Source organism: Ascaphus truei, chromosome 18 (genome assembly GCF_040206685.1).
Source record: "Ascaphus truei isolate aAscTru1 chromosome 18, aAscTru1.hap1, whole genome shotgun sequence".
NCBI lineage: Eukaryota > Metazoa > Chordata > Amphibia > Anura > Ascaphidae > Ascaphus > Ascaphus truei.
The window spans coordinates 30,010,312-30,032,366 of record NC_134500.1 but is presented as its reverse complement, the minus strand read 5'-3'; the positions used below and the strand labels follow the sequence as shown (position 1 = coordinate 30,032,366).

The following is a 22,055-nucleotide window of genomic DNA, read 5'->3' as shown; positions in this document are numbered from 1 at the left end:
AGAATGGGGGGGAGAGAGAATGGGGGGGAGACACAGAGAATGGGGGAAGACACAGAGAATTGGGGAAGACACAGAGAATGGGGGGATTGAGACAGAGAATGGAGGAGAGAGATAGAGAATGGAGGGGAGAGAGAGAGAGACAGAGAATGGGGGAGAGAGAAACAGAAAATGGAGGAGAGACACAGAGAATGGGGGAGAGGAGAGATAGACAGAGAATGGGGGAGAGAGAGAGAAAGAATGGGGGGAGAGAGAGAGACAAAGAATTGGGGGAGAAAGAGAGACAGAATGGAGGGGAGAGAGACAGAGAATGGGGGGGAAAGGCACAGAGAATGGGGGGGAGAGAGAGAGAGAGAGAGACAGAGAATGGGGGGAGAGAGACAGAAAATCTAGGAGAGACACAGAATGGGAGAGGGAGGGGAGGGTAGAGGGAGAGGAGAGGGAGGGGAGAGAGAATTGGGAGAGAGAATGGGGGGAGAGAGAAAGAGAATGAGGGGAGGGAGAGAGAATGGAGGGGGAAAGAGAGAGAATGGGGGAGGGGGAAAGAGAGAGAATGGGGGGAGGGGGAGAAAGAGAGAATGGGGGGAGGGGGAGAGAGAGAATGGGGGGAAAGAGCGAATGGGGGGAGAGAGAGACTGGGAATGGTGGAATGAGAATGTAGGGGTGGGGAGAACGAGAATAGAGGGATATGGGGGGAGGGAGAGAGAAAGGGGTGTGTGTGAGAGAAGGGGGGACAGAGCGGGGCAGAGAGACATAAAGGAGAAGGGGCGCAGTTGGTGATATCATTTGTTTTATAAAATTTTTTTTTAATGTGTCCCGGTTTTTACTTTTGTAATCTGGTCACCCTATGCAGACAGGAAGGGTAAAGACAGAAAGTAGTGCAGCTCGAGACAGGACAGGAAGTAGTGTAGCTGCAGACAGCAAGTAGTGCAGCTCGAGACAGGACAGCAGGGACAGGAAGTAGTGCAGCTGCAGACAGGAAGTAGTGCAGCTGCAGACAGGAAGTAGTGCAGCTGCAGACAGGAAGTAGTGCAGCTGCAGACAGGACAGGCAGGGAGGTCTCACCTTCTTCAGGAGAACTGGTTTTCAGAGGCTGCATGGCTGCAAAAACAAAGGGTGTTAGTGTTAGTGTGAGAGAGCGCGCTTGAGAGAAAGCGCTTGAGAGAGCGGAACGTTTGAGAGCGAGCGAGCACTTGAGAGAGCGAGCGCTTGAGAGAGTGCTTGAGAGAGCGTGCTCTTGATAGAGCGAGCACTAGAGAGAGAGCGAGGGTTTAAGAGAGAGGGTGGGGGGGGGGGAGCACTCTGAAGCAGCTCCATGGACTCCGCTACGATCGCAGATGATTTAGCCCTCCAAATTGGCTGAGATTTCTTGAAAAGACCACCCCCGCCAGCGGAACCTAAAGGGATGCCTCCCCCTAAAAAAGATAAGAAGCCACCGAACCACACAGTGTCCCGTGACCTCTTGAAAAGAGCCTCTCCGGTTCCCGAAATCCAAGATGGTGCACGCGAGTGCACTGGAACAACAGGATCAGCCACAACAACAAGGGGGAAACTTTATTGACACAGAACAAGAGACAGAAGAAAATTCCCAAATCACCCCAAAGGCTTTAAAAGACTTGCTTAAAGAGATGCAGGGTGTCTTTCAAGTGGCTCTTGATAAGGCTGTTGCTGAACGTAAGGCAGCTCTGACTTCCCTGACAGAACGAACAGTGCAGCTGGAAAATAAACTCAAAGAATCCCTGCAGAGTCAGGGCTCAATGGAAGACGAGCTATTCAGACTTAACGACAAAATCAGGAACCTGAATGACACCGTCGACAATTTGGAAAATCGGGAAAGGAGGCAAAAACTAAGAAATATCCCGGAAGCAGTTAATCCGGGTGAGTTACAACTCTATCTAACAAAACTATTTACCCAAATAGTTCCGTCGCTTCTAACAAATGACCTGGATATGGAGAGAGCACACCGAGCCTTAGGTCCATGATTTGCGGACCTTTGGAAATGTAGGGACGCAATAGCCAAACTACACTATAGTACCACTAAGGAGAAAATAATGAGAGGCTGCAGGAATCAAGAATGTGGACTTTGAAGACTCTAGGATCCAGATTTTCCAAGATCTTTCCAGATCTACAATCTCAAGAAGATGAAGCCTCCGTCCAGTCACAGCGGTCCTCAGAGATAACGAGATCCGCTATAGATGGGCTTTCCTATGCCGATTAGTCGTAAACAAAGATGGGAAGCAATTTTCGTTAAGATTCCCGGAAGAGGCGGAGAATTTCCTAGGAGCCCGTGGTATACACGGCCAGCAGTCCGCGAAACCGCAGCGTTCCCCGAGGCCCGAGAGACCACCGGAAGCTTCACAGAGGAGTGAAAAAGGGGATCATCCAGAAGCTCCCGATATCGCCCACCCGACCTGACGGAGCAACGGGTCTGTCACTACGGCTAAAGTCGGATTAGATGGTGGACGAGGTTGGCGGCTCAGAGTTTATGATCTGCGGCGAACTTTTTTCCCCGGCGGTGTTTGATATTCTCGCTGTCCTCCTGATGTCCCCTTGGATCAAGTTGGAGACCAAGAAACCTAAGAGAAAGATGACTTTCCTTCAGACTCAAAAGTTATTTTTGTAAAATTTTTGTGGTTAATCTGTGTCAGGAATCCGCTCCGCGGTTTACTGGTTGCCTTACCTTGCAGACCGGTGCAGTTCTGGAACAGCTCTCCTGATGTTTGCTGTAGCCTGGATTCACTCACCAAAGCTATACACACTCCCTCTGGTATCTACTGCAGCTGTGCAGCCTATCATTGCAACCTATGTAGTTATGGGGCAAGAGTCCCAAAAACAGTGCTCAATCTCGTTCAGAACTTCAGTAGATAATAAAAATCCTTATTTTGTTGTGGAGTCAGCCTATAACCATAACTTTTTAGGTATTGGACCCAGTGCTTAGTACATGAATCTATCACATATGACAAATAACATGAATGAGGGTTAACGTACCGTTACTTTGTAGGATTGCGCCCTACATGACCCTTGTGTTGCCGCACTGTTACCGGTCATCCAGTCTCAATGAAGGGAGACATACAATACTCACATATGGCTGTTCTCCTGTGCGTGCATCCACGCTCGGTGTGCAATATAACAGTAGGAAGGATCCGAAGATTCCAGCGGTGCACAGCTTGTAGAGATGAGAGACCCGCAAGGTGTAGATTAAAAATGAAATTTTATTGAAAAAACATATGGTATGGGGGACACACTCTGACGCGTTTCGGACCTGCGTGGTCCTTAATCATAGAGCTCTATGATTAAGGACCACGCAGGTCCGAAACGCGTCAGAGTGTGTCCCCCATACCATATGTTTTTTCAATAAAATTTCATTTTTAATCTACACCTTGCTGGTCTCTCATCTCTACAAGCTGTGCACCGCTGGAATCTTCGGATCCTTCCTACTGTTATCATTGCAACCTAGACTTGCATTCACTCATTGGAGCAGTACCTTCACACCCCCGCTGGGGATTGGCCCGCTGGCCTTTAAGTACTGCTTCCCCATAATGCTCCTTGCCGAGCATAGCCCTTACCGGATGTCACCAACTGTTCTGCCACAAGCTCTTGCTTGTTCTCTTGTGCTGAAGCGGAGGTTTCCCTTGCGTCCTTCAGCTTCCTGTTCTCCTGTGCTGAAGCAGAGGTTTCGTCCCTGCGTCCGTCAGCTTCCTGTTCTCCTGTGCTGAAGCAGAGGTTTCGTCCCTGCGTCCTTCAGCCTCCTGGATTCCTGCACTGAAGCGGAGGTTTCGCCCCTGCGTCCTTCAGTCTCCTGGATTCCTGCACTGAAGCGGAGGTTTCCCTGTGTATCTACAGCTTCCTGGTTCCTGGGGCCTACTCTTTCCCTAATCTAGAGAGGCCGTGTCCTGGTTCCTGCGCTGCTACATAGGATTCCCTAGCCCGCTCAGGACTCTTGCGCCGTCGCATTGGTTTAACCGTGCAGCTAGGCGGTGTGCTACTCTGGTCTGCCTATCACCTCCTGAGACCAGTACCATGGGTCATGGTCGCCGCACGCGCAGAGTCATACCCCGCGCTCATAAGCTGAAACGGGGCCCCCCTGACTACCTGTTGCCGAACTCCTGCTTGAACAACGTTTACCCTGATGTCTCCTGTCCTGACCTTGGCTTGCCCAACGACGATGCTGTCTTCTCCTCTCCTGATCTTGCTACGTACGACTATGAACTGCGCAATCCGGATCAGCCTGCGAGGTTTAAGGTCGGTGCTTTTACAACCCTACCTCAGCCACGCGGTCCGACCCGAGTTTGTGGCGAGCACAACCGTGACAATCTGATCCTTTCGATATTACTAATTTTTCTAAGGTCTTAAACTATACTCCCCGTTATTATTGTTTCAAGCTGTGAACCCTATAGGCAGAGCGGAAATATTTAATGTACAGTAAGAGGTTTACGCTGTTATTTGAACCGAAGGCATTTTCCTGTTTCCCAAATGCTGTTTATAAAAATAGGTTGGAGTTTCGAGGTTAAGAGGTTTGGAGGAATCAGCATGGAGGAGTACTTCAACGGAGTTCGGAGTGTCCCGTTATTTAGCTTCCAATTTGAAACAGATAATTTTTTTGGCATTCTCAGGAAAATCAATATAGGTGGGTAGATTTAGGAAATATATTTAATAGCTCCGTGGCTCTCCCGGCCCTTCTGTGAAACAATAAGCCACCAAAATGTTCTAGACTAGACATTTTGGATTCGGCGGTAATAAAATTCTCTCTTAAAATTAGGCATATGGTCAAAATTTATTATCAACTATTTTCAGCTCCCTCGAGATGTAGACCTATTTTTGACAACGCTGACTTTGGTCCGGGTTGGTTTACTGGTACTTTTGATTTATGGAAGACTACAAATGTTAGAGATGTGGGGGATATGCTATTGAAAGGTAAATTGTTCCATTTCAGCGATTTTTGTCAGAAATACTCTTTCACGGGCGCTGAGGTGTTCAGATTTTTACAACTTTCCCGTTATCTTAGGCAGCTGTCTCCGGCTGGGTCTTTCCCAGAGTGTTCTGTATTGGAAGAATTATGTAGAAAAAGAAACTATCAGTGGGGTCTTATCTCAACATTGTACCAAGTTTTTATTCCTCGGGAATTTAAGGCTGCCTGCACACACCGTTATATGGACCAATGGGCCCATGATTTTCAGGTAGAGATTTCTTGGGAAGATTGGCAAGATATTTGGGTCAATGCAACGAATACATCATTATGCACAATATTCTCTTTAGATATCTATAAAGTTATGTTCAGGTGGTATCTGACGCCTCAGAGGTTGAGGCAGATTTATCCAGGGATGACGACTCTTTGCTGGAGGTTGCGGTGGCGTCGGGGATATGGCCCATATGGTGGTTTTGTCTCAAAATACAGAGATTTGGGGGGAATAGTGCAGAATTTGTTACGAGAATCTATTGGGATAAGAATCCCCCTAGACACGCTTATAATGGTCCTGGGTAAGCCGCTAGATAATTTAGACCAAAATATATCTAAATTAATGTTACACATTCTGACCGCGGCGAGACGTGCAATCGCAGGGGCCTGGGAAAAGTCCCAACCCCCCCTCCAGGAGAGAGATTATCTCGAGAGTAAATGAGGTGCAATCTATGGAAAGACTAATATCTTATGTGAGACATTACTCAATGTGGCGGGGGAAGGGAGAGCCAGTCTTATAATAAAGGTCAAGCCCACTTGGTTACCCCTGACCCGTGTTTTGGGGTCTTAGAGTGTCAGCTCTTGGGCCCGGGCATTGTGTATGCATTACTGTGACTGTGTGCAAAATATGAGACAATTGCCGTTGTGTTTTACCGTTTCCAGAGGTGCTGGGACGTCCTGCTTCAGCACAGAGCAGGAAAAGGTAAAAATGGGTATGAAGGGGTTAAAGGATATCTGCAGGTATACACGGAGTCCTTAGTATAGCAAGGGGCTCCCCAGTATAGCAGTGGTACCCACATACTGTACATGCCCAAGTATCCTGAGCCTAGAGTAGGGGTTCAGGAAGGTGCTCACGCTAAGGTTATGAAGCTGAGCAGGGTTTTCAGTGTTTTTTCAATGTTTAAAAGTATTTTTCTAATGTGTGCCAGGAATGAGGCTAATTTATGACCCACCATTCCAGGGGGCAATTAAGCATAAACGAAGGCCTGGCTTATAAGGGACCCTGGGGAGAGGCCCTCCAGGATGTATACAAAAGTTAGAGCTTCAAAGGGGATTCTTTGACTAGAACCAGATATTCTGTCACTGAGCAAAGGGGGTTTGGCCAGGTGGTATTATAAGCTGGTGCAGGCCATGGGGAAGTTGTTCTCTGCTGTAACATCAAGAAGGACGGGGTGGGGGTGAAGAGGAGTTTTATCACCATCACAGATTTGAACCCCGCTCAAGATGCATCAGTTCTAAGAGATCCATCTAAGTATTTCATGTGTCCATCAGTTCCATCTTGTGCGATTCACCTGAGATTCAGTCCCATTGGAGAAGTTCCACCTCTTGAGTAAATCGTCTACATTTCTCAGAGGATAAGTGACCGGAATTCACCAGCAAGAGGCCACAGGAATGAAAAGTGGCCTGGAATATTTTGCTGTGTGTTTGCAATTAGGAAAGATTAGTTTTTTTTATCCCAGTTTCCAAAGTAAATGTGTCTTTTTAATGTATTTTTGTGTAACATAGTTGTGTGCGTTCATTAGGTGAATAAACGCAATTTATTTTTATCTCTCTCTGCTTGCTCAATCAATGATCCCGGTAATTAAAAGGCGTAATAAGCCGGGTCCATCGTGACACTCAAGAACATTTCAAAAAGTTTGGGGTCCCTGGTACTATAGGGGGAATATGTGAAAGTTTGAGTTACTGAGGACCGAGGGCTGTATTTTCTCTCAGAGCGTTGGTTACTCTGTGTACTGTGTGGAGTTATGGTTGTCTAGCGTCGTTATATTCTTGGTTTTTGATACCTGTGTTATATTTGTGGTACCTATCCCCCTCCCCCCCCCCTTTCTATTTCTGTATCCCTTTCCCTATGTAAATAAAAAATAAGTTACAAAAAAAGAAGAGCGAGCGTTTGAAAGAGAGCGAGCGTTTGGGAGAGAGCGTTTGAGAGAGAGAGAGCGTTTGGGAGAGAGCGTTTGAGAGAGAGCGAGCGTTTGGGAGAGCGAACGCAAGTGTTGGAGAGAGAGCGCTTGAGAGAGTGTGAATGAGGGTGACTGCAAGAGTGTGAGGGCGAGGGCAGTGAGTGAGAGCGAGTGAGGGTCGCTCCACATCCCCCGTGTGACGGATCTCTTTATATCTCACGTTCATACCAGGGAGCAGCAGTTTGGTGGTTAAGGCTGTCCTCTGAAGTGGGAGAGCAGTATCTGAGTGTGATTACCTGTCTTTAAATCTCCATTCTCTTCCTGTTCTTCATTCCCTGGGGGAAGAAAGTAACCATGAGGTGCCAATTACTCTTTAACCCCTCGTGCCCAGCAAGTGCCAGGCTGCCCCCCCCCCCCCCCGCAGGCACTGGTAACCCCTCATGCCCAGCAGCAGTGCCAGGCTCCCCCCCGGGCACCAGTAACCCCTCGTACCCAGCAGCAAGCAGTGCCAGGCTCCCCCCCACTGTGCACTGGTAACCCCTCGTTCCCAGCAGCAGTGCCAGGCTCCCCCCCGGGCACCGGTAACCCCTCGTACCCAGCAGCAGTGCCAGGCTCCCCCCCCCCCACTGTGCACTGGTAACCCCTCGTGCCCAGCAGCAGTGCCAGGCTCCCCCCCACTGTGCACTGGTAACCCCTCGTGCCCAGCAGCAGTGCCAGGCTCCCCCCCACTGTGCACTGGTAACCCCTTGTTCCCAGCAGCAGTGCCAGGCTCCCCCCCCCCGGGCACCGGTAACCCCTCGTACCCAGCAGCAGTGCCAGGCTCCCCCCCCCCACTGTGCACTGGTAACCCCTCGTGCCCAGCAGCAGTGCCAGGCTCCCCCCCGGGCACCGGTAACCCCTCGTACCCAGCAGCAGTGCCAGGCTCCCCCCCCCACTGTGCACTGGTAACCCCTCGTGCCCAGCAGCAGTGCCAGGCTCCCCTCCGGGCATTGGTAACCCCTCGTGCCCAGCAGCAGTGCCAGGCTCCCCCCCCCACTGTGCACTGGTAACCCCTCGTGCCCAGCAGCAGTGCCAGGCTCCCCTCCGGGCATTGGTAACCCCTCGTGCCCAGCAGCAGTGCCAGGCTCCCCCCCCCGGGAACCGGTAACCCCTCATGCCCAGCAGCAGTGCCAGGCTCCCCTCCGGGCATTGGTAACCCCTCGTGCCCAGCAGCAGTGCCAGGCTCCCCCCCAGGTACCTGCTTCCTCCTGCTCCTCCTCACACGTCTGTTTGAGTTTCTTTCTGCACACGCAGGCGAAAGCCACGAGGAGGCCCACGAGACACACAGAAAGTCCCACGGTCACCCACAAGGCCACCGGCGGGAAGGAGAGGTGCTGGCCTGAGAGACAGGGGATAGGGAGTGTCACACACACACTGACGGCGAGGTACGTGCATGACACACAACGAGGGACGCGCGTCACACACACAAACCTGTGATGGTGAGGGACACGCGTGTCACACACATACTGACCTGTGATGGTGAGGGACGCGTGTGTCACACATACTGACATATGATGGTGAGGGGCGCGGGTCACACACATACTGACCTGCGATGGTGAGGGGCGCGGGTCACACACATACTGACCTGCGATGGTGAGGGGCGCGGGTCACACACATACTGACCTGCGATGGTGAGGGATACGCGTGTCACACACATACTGACCTGCGATGGTGAGGGATACGCGTGTCACACACATACTGACCTGCGATGGTGAGGGATACGCGTGTCACACACATACTGACCTGCGATGGTGAGGGATACGCGTGTCACACACATACTGACCTGCGATGGTGAGGGATACGCGTGTCGCACACATACTGACCTGCGATGGTGAGAGACGCGCGTCACACACATACTGACCTGTGATGGTGAGGGGCGCGTGTCACACACATACTGACCTGCGATGGTGAGGGATACGCGTGTCACACACACTGACGTGATGGTGAGGGACGCGTGTCACACACATACTGACCTGTGATGGTGAGGGGCGCGTCACACACATACTGACCTGTGATGGTGAGGGATACGCGTGTCACACACACTGACGTGATGGTGAGGGACGCGTGTCACACACATACTGACCTGTGATGGTGAGGGGCGCGTCACACACATACTGACCTGTGATGGTGAGGGATACGCGTGTCACACACACTGACGTGATGGTGAGGGACGCGTGTCACACACATACTGACCTGTGATGGTGAGGGATACGCGTGTCACACATACTGACCTGCGATGGTGAGGGACGCGTGTCACACACATACTGACCTGTGATGGTGAGGGGCGCGTGTCACATCTAGATTGATATAGACACAATATGGTGGTGTATCAGTGTTCTGTAATACAGTTTGGTCTATTACCTCTGTATCTTTCTCATGTATATGAGTCCCTTTCCTCGAGTCCTTTTTATCTCGTATCCTCATGGTTTGGCCATCTCAGTATCTCTCCATATGGAATCTTGTGGGTTTATGTGGTACCCCATCTTTTTGCGATTTTTCTGTTTATTGGTCAAGTGATACTGTATGTTGAATCACACCTTTGTGTTCAATCTTAGCATCATTTTGAGATCTAGTCTTTTTTTTTGCCTCGCCCTATCCTAGGTTCCCTAGCGGAACTTTTAGTAGTCATCGTTCATATTTGTTATGGATTGAGTGTGTGTGTATAAAATATGTACACACACACACACACACACACACACACACACACTATTATTCTCACAATACACCATCATATTGTGTCTATATCAATAGTATACAGCCAGCCATTTAGATCATTCTTGGTGTTTTCTGCTTTGTCTTTCTCTGATCCCTCACACCAAAAAGATTGGACGGTGCTCCCACACTAATCTATATACGTGAATAAAGTGGAATAAAAGCAACTGTATGTGAATGATAGATGCTGGGTGAAAGTTGCTCAAAAACCTCCGGTGAGGACTTTAATACAGCAAATCTCCTCCAAAATCCAGGAGCAGGATCAACCCAGAAAGAAAAACCAGTAATAGTGTACCCTGTATACAGAAGCTTGGCTCATATGTATGTATGCTCACTTACAAGAGATAGGAAGTAATAAAGCAATTACAACCACTGGCTGTTGTGTGCCTCTTTAATGCAGTAATGGCTGTTGGATCCCCAGGCTATACCGGCGACGACACTGGTGTGCTCCAGGATGTTGACGTGTATGTACCTCAATGTAAAAAGACATAGTGCAGACCAAAAATTGTCAAAGAATGTTATTGTTAACATAAACACATACTACACACACTTTGTAAGGTTGTTACAGGCAGTTTTAAAAAGGTTAAGCTCTTGGTAGCTGGGTCTTTAGTGCTGTTTGTGGGTTGCAGGAGCTGTGCATTGGAAGTCCTGTGTTATCATCCTCCTTGCCGTGCGCTCCGGCGTGTGACGCAGCACAGATCACACGGTCCTCAGCAGTCCCAGCCTCCAGGTGCTCTTGCGGCAATTAATCAGAATGGACTCCTTGAGTGTTTATACACAAGGAAGTGTTTAAGGAAAACACAGAGCTGCCATGCTGCCAGAGAGACAATGCTGAGAGTCACAGAGCGTGAGACTGTTTTCCCCAGAGAAGCGGGCACAGAGAAGTGCTCCCCAGCTAAAGAAGGAAGGCTGGCACAGCCCTTGACAGTGGACCTACAGAGGAGAGTTTCTCGGAGCTCACGTGGGGCCGAGTTCTCCTAGAAGGAAAGGACGCAAGGCGATGCTGAGGCGGGGACATCTGCTACAAACAGATCAGGAAAAAAACCTTTATTGATGTGCGCAGAGACTGTGTAGATTGTTGCATATGACAGGGCATGTTTTTGGGGTGGGAAACAGCTTAGCTGGCCATCCAGTTAGTGAGGGCGAAAAAAACGGTGTAGTTAGTTTTCCCAAAAGGGAATAGGTGTTCTTTTTATGTTTCATCTTGTCTTAAAGGGACGGCGAGCCTGTTGGTTTATGATTTAATCCCTGTAAATAAACCCAATAGAGAAATAGTGTTTCCTGCCTTAAATTGGGACTAGAAGAGACTACAACGTGGTGTGGGCGTTAGAGAAATATATATATCTCATATCATATGTTTATTTTTCTCATTGCAGCTCATATTTCTGCATTATGTTGCGTTGCTTTTATGTTTGTATTTTTTTCATGAAACGTTATTTTTAAGTGGGCCGGCTATAATCACCACAGTAGCTGTGCCAAACCCCCTTCTCAGTCCGGATTGGCCGCACACACCCTCTGTTCGACCAATCCGCAGACTGGTGGTTTTAAATTCCCTTTGAGCGCTCTGTATAATATTGTTCCCTGATGAAGTAGTTGGTGAACTACGAAACGCGTAGGATTTTTACAGATTATAATATATTATATGCTTCTGACTCCTTTAGCCCCAAGTACCGACGTGCGGCTCATTATTGGCTTTTTGACATATCCTGTATAGCCGCAATTGTGTGGCGATATACATGACTGCAGCTGGTTTACTGCGATCTCCCGACAGAAACCTCATGGTCACGATCCCTGGTGACGCCGTGTATCTCTGCAAATAACACTGCTGTGCATGGGGCTCGATCCTGGAAAGCTGTTTCTATTATAATACCAAGACCCACCCGCGGAACACACCGCCAAGGAGACTGGTTCCTGTATACGTCACGGAGGATTCATCGTGCCCTCTTGTGTGGTGCCACCTAACGTGAGGAAACCAGCCTTATTCCAACACGCTCCAGGAGAGACCAGGCGGCGAATCCCGCTTTTTCCAGTGTGGTAACCCATGTCTTGTAACATGAAATGTGTAAAAGAACTACTCATGATTGCATAATACTTACCCTTTCTATGATCACTTGTATTACACCTAATTTTACTTCGCTATGAGCGTTGTGTGCGTTTTTTTGTCGTCACTTTCCTCGAGCATTTGAGAGATGTTGACCCATCTCTAACTAACAGCTGCAGACGTTCTCCTTTCACGTATAAGGTTTTGTACATGTCACTGCGCACTTGTTTAATGTGTATATTTCACATTGACTTTCTGATTTAGGTATTTGGGATCTCATTATTTCGTTTGTTACATTGCACCATTTGATTTTTACTTAAATCCCTAGAATTTACATTTTTGCTGTGCACTTTCTTCCTTTTGCACACACACACTGACCTGTGAGGGTCGTGCATGATAGACACACACACACACACACGTGACTGTGAGGGACGCACGTGTCAGACACACACACTGACCTGTGACGGTGAGGGACGCGCGTGTCACACACACACACCGACCTGTGATGGTGAGGGACGCACGTGTCACACACACCGACCTGTGATGGTGAGGGACGTGCGTGTCACACACACCGACCTGTGATGGTGAGGGACACACGTGTCACATACTAACCTGTGATGGTGAGGGATGCGCATGTCACACACACACCGACCTGTGATGATGAGGGACGGGTATGTCTCACACACACACTCACACACACCGACCTGTGATGGTGAGGGACGCGAGTGTTACACACACAGACCTGTGATGGAGAGGGACGTGCGTGTCACACACACACCGACCTGTGATCGTTAGGGACGCGCGTGTCACACACACAGACCTGTGATCGTGAGGGACGCGCGTGTTACACACACAGACCTGTGATGGTGAGGGACGTGCGTGTCACACACACATCGACCTGTGATGAGGGACGCGCGTCGCACACACACCGACCTGTGATCGTGAGGGACGCGCGTGTCACACACACACACACACCGACCTGTGATGGTGAGGTACACGCGTGTCACAGACATCCTGACCTGTGATGGTGAGGTACATGCGTGTCACACACATCCCGACCTGTGATGGTGAGGTACATGCGTGTCACACACATCCTGACCTGTGATGGTGAGGTACACGCGTGTCACACACATCCTGACCTGTAGAAAAAAAACCTGCAGAAATGAGAAGAGCACAAACACACACCCCTCTATGGAGCAGATTTTAAAAGGCAAAAAAAACACAAAAAATACTTGGGATAAATCCCACTCACACACTGTGGTGCATTCAGCACTCACACTCTGTGGTGCATTCAGCACTCACACTCTGTGGTGCATTCAGCACTCACACTCTGTGGTGCATTCAGCACTCACACTCTGTGGTGCATTCAGCACTCACACTCTGTGGTGCATTCAGCACTCACACTCTGTGGTGCATTCAGCACTCACACTCTGTGGTGCATTCAGCACTCACACTCTGTGGTGCATTCAGCACTCACACTCTGTGGTGCATTCAGCACTCACACTCTGTGGTACATTCAGCACTCACACTCTGTGGTGCATTCAGCACTCAGACTCGGCATTTAGTAATACATCAGTCAGCTGCCTCTTATAGGCAATTAATGGATTGATATATGTATTACATTTTAATATGATCACTTAGAATGTTATTACCTTCAGTATATGTATTGTATTCTCTGATGTTGATCCCTTTATTGATGTATATTTAATGAGTTATTATAAATGAGGTATTTAATATGAGCTGCTATATAAAGGACACCTCTGGGTTAATGGGTGAATGGCACCCATCCCTGATGAAGTACAGAGCTTTTGAAACGCGTAGGGCGAATAGAGGACAGGCGTTTGGGTCAGTGGTTTGCTCTGTAGTTAGCCTGTGGTCAGCCCGAAACCCCTGTAGTCCCTCCTCCTGCACTCAGGTGAGAACGGAGTACGATCCGGAAGTACCAGGACAAGTGCGCGCGAGTCCCGAATGCAGCCCCACAGAACGCGAGTGGCATTTATCCCCAGGTTTTATTTGTGTTTTTTTGCCTTATTAAGATAATCTCCACCATAGAGGGGTGTGTGTTTGTGTTCTTCTCATTTCTGCAGTTTTCGTGTCTTCGATTCACATGAGCGTTTGGGAGTACTCTAGAGGATGAAGCACCCACGCTGATTTGGACTAATTAGGCTTCTCTATTAATTGGTGAAATAATTATACTACTGGATATTTTATACATTAGTAGTGCTTTTTGGAATTTCTTGTATTACATACTGACCTGTGATGGTGAGGGACGCGTGTGTCAGACACACACACTGACCTGTGACGCGCGTGTCACACACACACACACACACACTGACCTGTGAGGTGAGGGACGTGTGTGTCAGACACACACACACATACTGACCTGTGATGGTGAGGGACGCGTGTCAGACACACACACACACACTGACTTGTGATGGTGAGGGACGCGTGTGTCAGACACACACACTGACCTGTGACGCGCGTGTCACACACACACACACACTGACCTGTGATGGTGAGGGACGCGTGTGTCACCTCCTGCAGCACGGGATTGTGCACCAGACAGGTGTACGTGTTGCTGGTCTCGAGGATGACGCTGATGGCGCTCTGCACATGGTACAGCCCCTCCTCGCTGGCCACCAGTGACGTGGTGACGTTCTGCGTCAGGTTGCGTCCCTCCCCATCCTGCCACAGCAACTCCGCCTCGGGGTAACCCCGGAAGGTGTGACACGTCACTGTCACCCGGTCGCCCGGCTTCAGACCCTCGCTGGGCTCCAGGTGTAGGGTGGGTTTGGAGAAGGGAGCTGGAGGTCACACAGAGGAAATCCATGTTGGTTCTGCATTTCACTTTATGTATCTATACACACATTGGAGTGTCAGCTCCTATGCTCAGTGGTGTGTGAAATATACACACACACACACACACACACACATTAAATTATCAGCTCTTGGGCTGTAATGATATATACTGTATCATCTTCGGCCTGTGTCTCCCCACTGCTGGATGAAGCCTCCCCAATGATCCCCCAAGTCCTGTGGTTACAGCCTCTCTTCTCCCACATATTCCCTCATCCCATCTTCCCATCTTACTTTGGGACGGCATCTTGGTCTTTTAATCTCTCTTGGAATCCAGTCGAGTTCCATCTTTGTCCAACAATGGTTATTTCTTCTTGCGATATGGCCAGCCCACTAACCCCACAAATATGAAATATACGCGCGCCAAGTACAGCGGCACACCACTGAAATAGAAAGAGAGCTGCCTCAATGCAAGGTGCAAAAATAATGGTAATCCAAGTTGGTGAGAAGAGGCACTTCGAGATGCTGGGAGCCGAAACATTGACCTGTTCGAAATACACTTTTTGTATGTTTTTCTAAAGACCTAGAGTGCCCGTCTCAGTGGCAGGAAGGTGGCACTGCTTGTTCAGGAAGATGTATAGCGGCGCCTGTGCTGGTAAATGTAACCATGCTATGAAAGATTGAGCTATATACCCTGCTACCGTGGGACAGATACGTGCCAACGTGCAAATAAGGCCGGTATGGCAAGTAAGGTCTCAGCCCCCAAATATGGAACGCACCAAAAATCCATGGCCCTCATTCTCCAGGGGGCTGGACGGTCCCTGGGCGTGACAGGATTCAGGATGAAGGCATTATGGCAGAGGGTGCTAAGGACCCCCGGAGGTTAAACAAATAATCCAACTGTGCGCTCCAACATCAAGTCACACAGACAATGAAGAGCGGACGTCTACCATGAAATCAACCAACTGAACTAAGGAAATTGTCACCTCAAGATCATCCGATCGTCTGAATGCAAAGATGGACAGAAGCAAACGGATTAAAAAGAAAAAAAAATCTACATCAATAACCTTGAGAATAACCGCAGAGAAATTAACTAGAACGTACAAATCGGCATGCTCGAAATTCATGGGGACACTTGAACAAACGTTTCTGAAGATTGAGGTTGAAACGCAGAAATAAACAAAATAGAGGAATCGCTAACAACAACATGACCGGAAAAAGAGAGAGAACCCCCGTTACTGAGGAGACGACAAGCAGTGCAGCAATCCAAGTCCCAAGTCCCAAGACTGAATATGCAGAGCAGTGCAGCAATCCCAAGTCCCACTGCGCCTCAAGAAGAAACTTGTGTTCTGCTTGTGCTCACGTATGGATGGGAAACTTGGTCCCTAAGGCCGTTTCTATAGTGCGTGCGCTACGCCAGCGCGTGGCCGGCACTTTTAGTTGGCTGAGGTTAGTCAGCCATTCTATAATGGTGCCGCGCGCGCACGGCAGGGAGAGTGGAACCGGCCGACAGGGGAGAGGATGAAGAAAAGAAAGAATTTGTTCCGCTACCGCCGCTGAAAATGTAAGTGTGAGTGTGTGTGTGTGTGTGTGTGTGTGTGTGTACAATGTTATTAAAAAAAATGATTAAAGGATTCATTTATTTATTTGAAAATGTATTTAAACACACACACTACCTCACTCGCGCACAGTATACACACAAAACGTGTGTGGCGTGTGCACGCGCATGCGCACGGCCGCAGACAGTATATAACTGCCCTAAATGCGAATTCAGAAGCTGCAGACAACTCCAAGTATGGAGAGATGCATGCTGGGTACTACCCAAAGAGACAGGAAAAAGAATGAATGGGTTCAAAACCAAACAAAAGTCTGTGACATGCTCACAAGAGGGAAGAAATTAAAATGGCGGTGGGCCGGACATATCGCAAGAAGAAATGACCGTCGTTGGACAGAGACGGCACTCGACTGGATTCAAGAGAGATTGAAAGATCAAGATGACGACCAAAAAGAGAGATGGGAGGATGAGATGAGAAAATGTGTTGGAGCGACGTGGAGAAGAGCGGCTGTAACCGTAGTACCTGGGAGATCATTGGGGAGGCTTCATCCAGCAGTGGGGAGACCAGGGCTGATGGTGGATGATAGAGATAGATAGATACACAATAGTCAGCTGCCGGGCTCAATGGTATAGATAAATACAGAATTAGATTGTCAGCTCCTGGGCTCACCTGCCACCTGCAGGCTGATAGCTGCCCGGCTGTAGTTCCCCATGCTCACAAAGCAGGTGTAGGTGCCCTCGTCAGACAGGCGAACCCCCCGGAGAAGCAGGGAGATGTTGCCCCAGGGCAGTTCGCTCTGGAAGAGCCGGGTGCGGTTCCTGAAGTCGGGGCCCTGGCTCTCCAGCTGCTCCCGTCCCTCGGAGAATCTATACACCTGCTGCTGGGTGTCTGTCAGCTGCCAGATCACGCTGAGATTCTGCAGGGTGAAGTCGGCAGGGGGGGAGAACGAGCAGGGCAGGGCGACATCCTGATCCAGCAGGCCGATCACAGGGATGTCAGGGACGTGCAGGACAATGGCATCTGGGGTGCAAGGGGGAGGGATTGTGAGACAGAGAGCGAGCGGCGGGAGGGGGGGGAAAGCGGCGGGGGGGGGAAAGGAGAGGGGCGGGGGGGGAAGGAGAGGGACAGGGGGGGAGGAGAGGGGCAGGGGGGGGGGAGGAGAGGGGCCGGGGGGGGGGGAGGAGAGGGGTTGGGGGGGGGAGGAGAGGGGCTGGGGGGGGGAAGGAGAGGGGCTGGGGGGTGGAAGGAGAGGGGCTGGGGGGGGAAGGAGAGGGGGGGAGGGAAAGGAGAGGGGTGCGGGGGGGAGAAAGGAGAGGGGCACGGGGGGAGAGAAAGGAGAGGGGCACGGGGGGGAGAAAGGAGAGGGGCGGGGGGGAAAGGAAAGGGGCGGGGGGGGAAAGGAAAGGGGCGGGGGGGAAAAAGGAGAGGGGGGCGGGTGGGAAAGGAGAGGGGCGGGGGGGAAAGGAGGGGGGGAAAGGAGAGGGGCGGGGGGGAAGGAGAGGGGCGGGGGGGGAAGGAGAGGGGCGGGGGGGGAAAGGAGAGGGGTGGGGGGAAAGGAGAGGGGCGGGGGGGGAAAGGAGAGGGGCGGGGGGGGAAAGGAGAGGGGCGGGGGGGGAAAGGAAGAGGGGCGGGGGGGGAAAGGAGAGGGGCGGGGGGGGAAAGGAGAAGGGCGGGGGGAAAGGAGAAGGGCGGGGGGGGAAAGGAGAGGGGCGGGGGGGGGAAGGAGAGGGACGGGGGGGAGGAGAGGGGCAGGGGGGGGGAGGAGAGGGGCCGGGGGGGGGGAGGAGAGGGGTTGGGGGGGGGAGGAGAGGGGCTGGGGGGGGGAAGGAGAGGGGCTGGGGGGTGGAAGGAGAGGGGCTGGGGGGGGGGGAAGGAGAGGGGGGGAGGGAAAGGAGAGGGGTGCGGGGGGGAGAAAGGAGAGGGGCACGGAGGGAGAGAAAGGAGAGGGGCACGGGGGGGAGAAAGGAGAGGGGCGGGGGAAAGGAAAGGGGCGGGGGGGGAAAGGAAAGGGGCGGGGGGGGAAAGGAAAGGGGCGGGGGGAAAAAGGAGAGGGGGGCGGGTGGGAAAGGAGAGGGGCGGGGGGAAAGGAGGGGGGGAAAGGAGAGGGGCGGGGGGGGAAGGAGAGGGGCGGGGGGGGAAGGAGAGGGGCGGGGGGGAAAGGAGAGGGGTGGGGGGGAAAGGAGAGGGGCGGGGGGGGAAAGGAGAGGGGCGGGGGGGGAAAGGAGAGGGGCGGGGGGAAAGGAGAGGGGCGGGGGGGGAAAGGAGAGGGGCGGGGGGGGAAAGGAGAAGGGCGGGGGGGAAAGGAGAGGGGCGGGGGGGGGAAAGGAGAGGGGCGGGGGGGGAAAGGAGAGGGGCGGGGGGGGAAAGGAGAGGGGCGGGGGGGGAAAGGAGAGGGGCGGGGGGGAAAGGAGAGGGGCGGGGGGAAAGGAGAGGGGTGGGGGGGGAAAGGAGAGGGGTGGGGGGGGAAAGGAGAGCGGCGGGGGGGGATAGGAGAGGGGCGGGGGGGAAAGGAGAGGGGCGGGGGGGGGAAGAGGAGAGCGGCGGGGGGGGGAAGAGGAGAGCGGCGGGGGGGGAAAGAGGAGAGCGGCGGGGGGGAAAGAGGAGAGCGGCGGGGGGGAAAGGAGAGCGGGGGGTGGGGAAAGAGGAGAGCGGCGGGGGGGGAAAGAGGAGAGCGGCGGGGGGGGAAAGAGGAGAGCGGGGGGGGAAAGGAGAGCGGCGGGGGGGGAAAGGAGAGCGGCGGGGGCAAGGAGAGCGGCGGGGAAAAAGGAGAGCGGCGGGGGGGGGAAGGAGAGCGGCGGGGGGGGGGAAGGAGAGCGGCGGGGGGGGGGGGGAAGGAGAGCGGCGGGGGGGGGGGAAGGAGAGCGGGGTTGGGAGGGAAGGAGAGCGGGGGGGGGGAAGGAGAGCGGGGTGGAAGGAGAGCGGGGGGGGGAGGGAAGGAGAGCGGGGTTGGGAGGAAGGAGAGCGGGGGGGAAGGAGAGCAGGGGGGGAAGGAGAGCGGGGGGGGGGAAGGAGAGCGGGGGGGAAGGAGAGCGGGGGGGGGAAGGAGAGCGGGGGGGGAAGGAGAGCAGGGGGGGAAGTAGAGCGGGGGGGGAGGAGAGCGGGGGGGAAGGAGAGCGGGGGGGAAGGAGAGCGGGGGGGAAGGAGAGCGGGAGGGAAGGAGAGCGGGGGGGAAGGAGAGCGGGGGGGAAGGAGAGCGGGAGGGGAAGGAGAGCGGGGGGGAAGGAGAGCGGGAGGGGAAGGAGAGCGGGGGGGGGAAAGGAGAGCGGCGGGGGGAAGGAGAGCGGGGTGGAAGGAGAGCGGGGGGGGGAGGGAAGGAGAGCGGGGTTGGGAGGGAAGGAGAGTGGGGGGGAAGGAGAGCAGGGGGGGAAGGAGAGCGGGGGGGGAGGAGAGCGGGGGGGGAAGGAGAGCAGGGGGGGAAGGAGAGCGGGGGGGGGAGGAGAGCGGGGGGGGAAGTAGAGCGGGGGGGAAGGAGAGCGGGGGGAAGGAGAGCGGGAGGGGAAGGAGAGCGGGAGGGGAAGGAGAGCGGGAGGGGAAGGAGAGCGGGGGGGGAAAGGAGAGCGGCGGGGGGAAAGGGGAGTGGCGGGGGGGGGGGAAGGAGAGCGGCGGGGGGGGAAAGGAGAGCGGTGGCGGGGAAGGAGAGCGGGGGGGAGAAGGAGAGCGGGGGGGAAGGAGAGCGGGGGGGGGGAAGGAGAGCGTGGGGGGGAAGGAGAGCGGGGGGAAGGAGAGCGGGGGGAAGGAGAGCGGGGGGGAAGGAGAGCGGGGGGGGAAGGAGAGCGGGGGGGAAGGAGAGCGGGGGGGGAAGGAGAGCGGGGGGGAAGGAGAGCAGGGGGGGGGAAGGAGAGCGGGGGGAAGGAGAGCGGGGGGGAAGGAGAGCGGGGGGGGGAAGGAGAGCGGGGGGGGGAAGGAGAGCGGGGGGGGGGAAGGAGAGCGGGGGGGAAGGAGAGCGGGGGGGGGGGGGGAAGGAGAGCGGGGGGGGGGAAGGAGAGCGGGGGGGGAAGGAGAGCGGGGGGGAAGGAGAGCGGGGGGGGGGGAAGGAGAGCGGGGGGGGAAGGAGAGCGGGGGGGGAAGGAGAGCGGGGGGGAAGGAGAGCGGGGGGAGGAAGGAGAGTGGGGGGGGGAAGGAGAGCGGGGGGGGGAAGGAGAGGGGGGGGAAGGAGAGCGGGGGGGGAAGGAGAGCGGGGGGGAAGGAGAGCGGGGGGGAAGGAGAGCGGGGGGGGAAGGAGAGCGGGGGTGAAGGAGAGCGGGGGGAAGGAGAGCGGGGGGGGAATTAGAGCGGGGGGAAGGAGAGCGGGGGGGAAAGGAGAGCGGGGGAGGGGGGGAAGGAGAGCGGGGGGGGAAAGGAGAGCGGGGGAGGGGGGGAAGGAGAGCGGGGGGGAAGGAGAGCGGTGGGGGGGGGGAAGGAAAGCGGTGGGGGGAAGGAGAGCGGCGGGGGGGAAAGGCGAGCGGCGGGGAGGGGAAAGGAGAGCGGCGGGGGGGGAAAGGAGAGCGGCGGGGGGGGAAAGGAGAGCGGCGGGGGGGGAAAGGAGAGGGACAGGGGGGGAGGAGAGGGGCAGGGGGGGGGAGGAGAGGGGCTGGGGGGGAAGGAGAGGGGCTGGGGGGGGAAGGAGAGGGGCTGGGGGGGGAGGAGAGGGGCTGGGGGGGAAGGAGAGGGGCTGGGGGGGGAAGGACAGGGGCTGGGGGGGGAGGAGAGGGGCTGGGGGGAAAGGAGAGGAGGGGGGAGGGAAAGGAGAGGGGCGCGGGGGGGGAAAGGAGAGGGGCGGGGAGTGGGAAAGGAGAGGGGCGGGGGGCGGGGAAAGGAGAGGGGCGGGGGGGGAAAGGAGAGGGGCGGGGGGGAAGGAGAGCGGGGGGAAGGAGAGCGGGTGGGAAGGAGAGCGGGGGGGGAAGGAGAGCAAGGGGGGGGAAGGAGAGCGGGGGGGGGGGAAGGAGAGCGGGGGGGAAAGGAGAGCGGGGGGGGGGAAGGAGAGCGGGGGGGGAAGGAGAGCGGGGGGGAAGGAGAGCGGGGGGGAAGGAGAGCGGGGGGGGGGGGAAGGAGAGCGGGGGGGGGGGGGAAGGAGAGCGGGGGGAAGGAGAGCGGGGGGGAAGGAGAGCGGGGGGGAAAGGAGAGCGGGGGGGAAGGAGAGCGGGGGGGAAGGAGAGCGGGGGGGGAAGGAGAGCGGGGGCGGGAAGGAGAGCGGGGGGGAAGGAGAGCGGGGGGGGGAAGGAGAGCGGGGGGGAAGGAGAGCGGGGGGGAAGGAGAGCGGGGGGGAAGGAGAGCGGGGGGGGAAGGAGAGCGGGGGGGGAAGGAGAGCGGGGGGGGAAGGAGAGCGGGGGGGGAAGGAGAGCGGGGGGGAAGGAGAGCGGGGGGGGGAAGGAGAGCGGGGGGGGAAGGAGAGCGGGGGGGGGAAGGAGAGCGGGGGGGGAAGGAGAGCGGGGGGGGGAAGGAGAGCGGGGGGGGGATGGAGAGCGGGGGGGGAAAGGAGAGCGGGGGGGGGAAGGAGAGCGGGGGGGGAAGGAGAGCGGGGGGGGGAAGGAGAGCGGGGGGGGGAAGGAGAGCGGGGGGGGAAGGAGAGCGGGGGGGGGAAGGAGAGCGGGGGGGGAAGGAGAGCGGGGGGGGGAAGGAGAGCGGGGGGGGAAGGAGAGCGGGGGGGAAGGAGAGCGGGGGGGGATGGAGAGCGGGGGGGGGAAGGAGAGCGGGGGGGGAAGGAGAGCGGGGGGGGAAGGAGAGCGGGGGGGGAAGGAGAGCGGGGGGGGAAGGAGAGCGGGGGGGGAAGGAGAGCGGGGGGGGGAAGGAGAGCGGGGGGGAAGGAGAGCGGGGGTGAAGGAGAGCAGGGGGGAAGGAGAGCGGGGGTGAAGGAGAGC

The 22,055-nt window shown here is 54.9% G+C and overlaps 1 protein-coding gene across 1 annotated transcript in view; it reads right to left on the bottom strand.

Moving 5' to 3' along the window:
* Positions 1-805: 805 nt before the first annotated feature.
* CD276 (CD276 molecule) overlaps positions 806-22,055 on the bottom strand; it is a 37,053-nt gene continuing 15,803 nt past the window's right edge. Inside the window, exons 3-7 of the mRNA XM_075576160.1 lie at positions 16,888-17,238; positions 14,374-14,670; positions 8,312-8,452; positions 7,371-7,409; positions 806-1,098 (exon numbers count right to left, since the gene is read on the bottom strand). Of these exons, the coding sequence (XP_075432275.1) occupies positions 821-1,098; positions 7,371-7,409; positions 8,312-8,452; positions 14,374-14,670; positions 16,888-17,238 (1,106 nt within the window). The 3' untranslated portion in view covers positions 806-820. The remainder of the gene's footprint in view (positions 1,099-7,370; positions 7,410-8,311; positions 8,453-14,373; positions 14,671-16,887; positions 17,239-22,055) is intronic.